This window comes from Fulmarus glacialis, unplaced genomic scaffold (assembly GCF_000690835.1).
Source record: "Fulmarus glacialis isolate BGI_N327 unplaced genomic scaffold, ASM69083v1 scaffold13288, whole genome shotgun sequence".
Lineage (NCBI taxonomy): Eukaryota > Metazoa > Chordata > Aves > Procellariiformes > Procellariidae > Fulmarus > Fulmarus glacialis.
Genome location: NW_009230207.1, coordinates 4,234 through 10,380, shown reverse-complemented (window position 1 = coordinate 10,380; position 6,147 = coordinate 4,234). Strand labels below are relative to the sequence as shown.

The window sequence follows — 6,147 nt, the reverse complement described above, 5'->3', positions numbered from 1 at the left end:
GCAGGAAACAGAGTCTGAAACCTCAGTTCCTGCAAATCACCAAGCAGCCATGGGATCACTGGAATTTGAAAAAAAACCCACCAACCCTAGATGTTACTATAGCCATTAAACAGCTTTTAAAATAATAGGAAATACTTGTTTAAGAAAGCCTGCAGTTTGGGGCTCTGAAGTCTTATTAAATGCTTACAATTGAGCCTTCTTGTATTAGACGCTCAGTCTTTAAATGTATATTTTCTATATTTTCAGTGAAAGTGCTTACTAACAAAGTGCTGGGCGCTGTTGCTCACTGACTTGAGCAGGAACATTCCCACAGTTGCCTTATTTCCCCTTCTGAGTTATAAAAAAGTGCTAGAGAAAATTCTTTGCTCCCGGTCGCAGGCTCCAAACACCGATTGCAAGGATCCAGGTTCTGAAGTGGTAAAAGACCCTGCGTGAACGACACCGCGGTCCGAAGGCACAGCCAGGACAGATTACAAAAGAGCACCTAGCTCTCATGACTTGCATCACGGCAGCAGGAGGGATTTTGCCAGTCTCGTCCAGAACCATTTTTTGGTGCAAGGATTGGTGTAATCACAAATTGTAATGAACCGTAAGATACTTGGAAACTCGTTCTTCATGGTTTTGCACTTGACTGGAATCAGCCGTTTGAGACGAGCACCTGAAAGACAGGTCACACAGGCAGAGGATTACACAGAGCCCCACTCAGACCCTGTATCCGTTTTCTCTCCACAGCAGCACACACATCACAAGACCCAGGTTTGCTCCTGATTTTGTGTCATCTCATTATAACGCAGCTAGCTCTCACCCTGGAGAGCAAGTTTCTGAATCCCAAGCCCTCTCCTAAGAACATTTCATTCAAATACGTAGCAGGGCCCCATCTAGCATGCGTAGGGCAGCTTGTGCTGATGGGAGTGATAAAGGCCTAATGAACTGCAGACATACAAGAACAGAGCACAGTTTCTTGTGGAACACAAACAGGAGTATACAGTCCTGACTACTTCCAGGTGTGTATGAAGAGAAAATTGAGAGACTAAGCTGCTTCTAGATGGTCAGCTTTGCTGGGTTATCTCCAGTTCTTCTTCCTCCTGATTCACTCAGGCTGCAGGCAGTACCCACCGATCACAAGGGGCTGCGAGGAATCACCCTGCTAACATGAACTGCTTTTTTTGAAGCATGCACGATATCGGACAACTCTCCCTGTGATTGCTACTGCTTGAAGGAGCAGCTCTTCTAAAGAGGAACCTCTCCCCTTACAATTCTCCACAGAGACACCCACTACCAGCTAAACTGCCCAGCGCAAGTGATGACGCTGAGACCTGGATGAGGCAAGAAACCAAGATTTTGTAACTGCAGCAGATGCTGCAATCCATGGAGCTCCCAGAACTTGCCACCAAATCCTTCTGTGAGTTAGTTCCCCACGCAAACAAGTAACTCTGTGATTTCTCTAAGCCTGTACTTACAGGCATGTTTTTACTGGTAGAGCTCAGGTCATTACAGATGGGCATTTCTTTTCCTGTTGTTCCAATGAAAGATACGATGCCAACAAAAAACCGGTGAAGAACTAAAAGGACTTTGCTACAAAACCTGATGATTGGGGGCCGATGCAACATGCTAGGGGTGTTCAATGGATTAACGGCCATCGTATGAAATTATTGTGTCAAGGAGGATGGAGCTAATTCCTAGCTCTGCCACTGGCTTCCAGTTCAACCTCTGGCATGTCACTTATAATACCACGTCAGATACCTCATCTAGAAAAGAGACTTCACATGCAGACACTCCTACCCATATTACATATCCTCCATACTATTAGGCTGTGCTGCACTTACTCCCCAGAAACATACACGAGTGTAGGGTAACTAGTGGTTAGAGAAAAGCAATCTGAACAGACTTGACAGAAGTAAATTGATGGCTTTCAATTCAGAACAAAATACGTAACAGATTTTTCCAATCCACGTTGAACATCCATTCCATATTTTGTTCACCTGTCCACAATACTCAAGGATCTCTGCAAAAAGCTGCATGTTCATGACCTGCTACCCTATTCCCAGCATTTACTCACACCCTGAATTTATTATAATACTTTTCTCTCCAGCAATGTATTTCTTGTATGGATCTTAAAGCACTTCACAAGCCTGACATGCAGCTACGACGTCTCGGAAGCAGGCAGCGTTAGCCCACTTGACAGCTGGAGCACTGAAGCACAGACAGCTAAGCTTCTCGCTCGCGGTCATGCAGAAGGTCAACGGCAGGGCAAGGAATCAAGTCCGGGTCCCTGCCTGCAAAACAAAATTATAAAGCCGGCTGCTTCTAATAGCGATAAATCTCTGTTTGCTTAGTGAAGGGCATTACACCCAGAGCAAGCCCTGTGCCTGGGTGGACTTTCACACATGTGAAACGTAGGTCAGCGGTGAGAACCCAGGTCTGAGACCAAGTTACTGTGACTATCAGTTATTTATCTTCTCCTTTCTCTCCTGTATTTATCTAATCTGTTTAAACACATCTGAGACTACCCTTCATTCTGCATTTGTGCAGTGCCCAGTAGTACAGCACTGCTCTCAGCTGGAGATGTTACTGTAATAAAAATTGTGATGTTGATATGCAATTTTAAATGAGATATTTGTGAGATCTTACCTGGGGAAAGACTAAGAGCAAATTTGGTTTGAAAATCACATTCATCACTTTCCAGGTAATCATCTGAAATGACGACCACCATTCTACGGCACCTGAAGATAAAGCAGTCAGGGGAGAAAAAAATAAAATGTCAACAGAGATACTTCTTCTCACTGGTACAAGTATGTATTCCTTTGAATTGCTCCGATGGAGAAATAAACCTGCCAGTGAATTAACTACAGAGCAAGGACTACTGAAAGACAGATAGCTACGTTACACACAAAAACCTGATTACAGATACACACTCACAGACCAAAAAATGAAGAAATAGCGAAGTCCAGATTGTCTGTGCAATCGTTATCTGATCCTCTGTCTATATATTACAAACAATGCCATCTTAATTATCTGCTTACATGCTGCCTTTATTGACTGAGCATAACTGGAACTTTTTAATATTCAAATGAACTGGACAGAGCTTTATTGTACTCATTGAATTTACCTGGTTTCATAAATTTGAGCTTTATTCTCCAATTTGTTGCTTACATTCATTTGAGGTGCCTGGTTGTAAACTACACGTTAGGCTCTTTATGGAGGGCTACGCTGTACAACAGCCAGGACAGCGAGGCCTTACGAGGGTCTCTGTTAATGCCAAGCTACCTCCCTCTGAAAGGCTGATGTTTAAAACCCAAACACCTGCCTTGGGATTTTTCACTCCCTATCTGGGGAGTTGCTTTTATGTCCCACAGCTCCCACCACGCCCGAGTCCCACACAGGTCTGAAGGCTCCCTGAAGTCAGTGCCAGAGCCAACACCAGTGCTGTGCCCCCAAACTCCACACTGTGGGCTGGAGCTAACTCAGCCTGGAGCTATGTTCATTTCCAGATCACCTCCAAGGATGCGACTGCAGGATATTCCAGCCAAGACAAAAGGCATCAAACCTAAGCAGCATCACTATAGTGGCATCTTCCTTGTGAACACAATGAAGCGACATGTTTGGGAATGCTCGAGTCTTCCTTCTGGAGCCAAGAGCATAAAACAAACCCTATAAAGACATCCTTGAGGATTTTTACTGCTTCACCGGCACCACACTGCAGACATCATGGTAAAATGAACGTAATGTTCCATTACGCTCAGCTGTCCCAAAAAGCCACGCTTCACTTACCGCCTTTCTATAAGTTCTCCGCTGATGGACCACACACACGTTCCTGGCAAGACATCCCGATCAAATACGCAGAGCTTCAGTTTGAACTCTGTTTGTTCCAGCTCCCTGATCATCTCCTGGACAAACTGAAGGTCTTTCTGACAGTAGCAGATGAAGGCATCAAACATCTCTGTTCCGTTCCCTGAAACCATTAAAAATTTTGTCGTCATCTTCTACTAGAAATGAAGTTAACTCCTGTAGTGAACTTTCACTAGCTCCCACAGACTTTGACTCAGAATCAGGAGCTTTGACAGACGAGCTCTGGCCAAACTTGCAAAGGTAATTTAACATTTTACCAGACCAGCTACCCTTCAGCCCAGACTCCAGTCCGTAACAGGGCTAACAGGAGGTAACACATGTCTGTGCCTAGATGGCTTTGTTTCACGGTCCAGGCTATTCGCATAAATCCACATTTGCTGGCAGTGGTTAGGGAAGGGGAGCTGAGATGCAAAATCTGCAGCGGCAATAACATCCAGCCACAGGGAAGGGGGGGAGACAGAGTCTGGGAAGAATTGGAAGGAGCAGAGTACCCCAGAGGATGCAGCTCAGTGCCCCGATGCTCTGGGGATTCACTGGGAGTTACGCATCTAAAATATCCTTGTGGCTCTGGTTCCTAGTTCTCTAGTTCACGTCAGAGAGATTAAAACTTGCCAACCAAAACCTTCCTGCAGGCCCTTCATCCAGCAATGTCCTGACATCTGCTGTCCATTGAGCTATGAGGTAGGCCTTGAAATTTGGAACCTGCAATTTTTATGGCTGAGATGTCAAACTTTGGTACCTGAAGTCATATCCTAAGTAAATGGCCCTGTTTTCCAATGATGTTAATGGTTGGCAGCTCTCGTTTATTTAGCACTTATACAAATATTAAAGTGCTATACTTTAAGGGCAATGTTTCTCATAGTTAAGTGCCTTAATACTGCTGGATAGTTTCCCACTGTGTTATTTTTTTTTCTCCATCAATGTCACTACATATATTTTCAAGTTTTTATGCCAGTTAAAGCCTACCACAGAGAAAAAATAGGTCAGGCTCTAAAAGCTGCTGAGAAAAGTATCAACCCGGCAGGCAGATCCAGCCCAAGAAGCATCCAGTCAAGCAGAACGGTAACTGGCTGCCAGGTCAATCAAACTGAGGGTACTGCTTTAGGGGCACAGCACTAACTTGGGGGTCACATCAGGCAAAGCTGCCATGTACAAACACCAGCATACTGGTCTGTGGACATTTGGGGAGGGTTAATGATGTCCCCACATACAGCAAAGGTGGCCACCCAAAGTCGGACTAGCTAGAGGAGCATCTGAAGAGGTGAGCTGACACATCTCCATTCAGCCTCAGCTGCTGCTCCGTCTGTCACAGAACTTTATGGGATGTCCGCTTCCTCAGCCCACACGCAGCCCAGCATGCACACATACGGCTGCGTGCGCAGCCCGGCACGCAGTTAGAAACGCAGAAGCCTGGGCGCGCAGCCCAGCACACAGTTGCACACGCACGTGGCTGCACTGGCAGAGCTGCACGCAGAGCCCAGCGAGCACACACACAGAGAACTGTGCTTCCTTTTCCCCCCACTTCACACCCAGCCATACTTCAAACTTCCTTTTTTATTCAAGGTGGTTAAATCTGCTGAAGACAGGGCAATCAGCTCTGACATCCTTCCCCTTTGACTCCAACCCACTGCGCTTTCAGCAGCTGTTGCTCTGTGCCAGGCTGTGCTAAGGGACATGTTTCTGGGAAGTCTCCTCCCACACATGTCCAGTGGGCTCTGTGCCAGCCTGTTTCTGGGTACGGCGTTCCCTAGGGTTGCTTTTCCTCTCTGCCCTAGAGAATAGGAAAAATGAAAATGCCTGCAGGTTACCAGCTAAAGCATTCTGGCCTAGGTTATGAAAAGTCATGGGGAGTAATGAAAGCAAACAGGTTTTCTGTGCTTCTCCTGGGGATATGCTACAGCTGAAGGCAATTCCAACATGAGGTATCACGCAGCAATGTAATCATGGGCGCTTACCGTACGGATCGTCCCTGGTGGTGATGCCCATCAGTTCTGATGTCTTTGGCATGCTGCTGTCTACCGCTGGCACTTGAAGCGGCTGGTCGGCCTGCTCCTGCTTCCGTTGTAAGTACTTCTTACAGTCCTCCTCTGCAAAAACACAACCAATGCAAGAGGCTCCTGTGATGGTGGTTTTACACCGCTGGACTTCTTTAAAACAGGAATAGCTATTTCATGGATATCAGGGGGAAAACCCCTATCTGGTTTTTGGTACCTGTTTATGGACCTGATGTGCTGGAATTTCTCTTACCCCTTTTTGAACCTCTTGGTGCTGCCTCCACCACCTCCTCTAACAATTAAT

At 46.0% G+C, this 6,147-nt stretch overlaps 1 protein-coding gene across 1 annotated transcript; it reads right to left on the bottom strand.

The window, feature by feature from the left end:
- Positions 1-213: 213 nt before the first annotated feature.
- On the bottom strand, positions 214-5,936 carry MYD88 (myeloid differentiation primary response 88; the record flags this gene model as incomplete). The annotated part of the gene is made up of 4 exons (XM_009584141.1): positions 214-658; positions 2,632-2,723; positions 3,772-3,952; positions 5,805-5,936. Coding segments are annotated over 4 exons (560 nt in total), but the record flags the coding sequence as incomplete, so codon positions are not given.
- Positions 5,937-6,147: the final 211 nt, after the last annotated feature.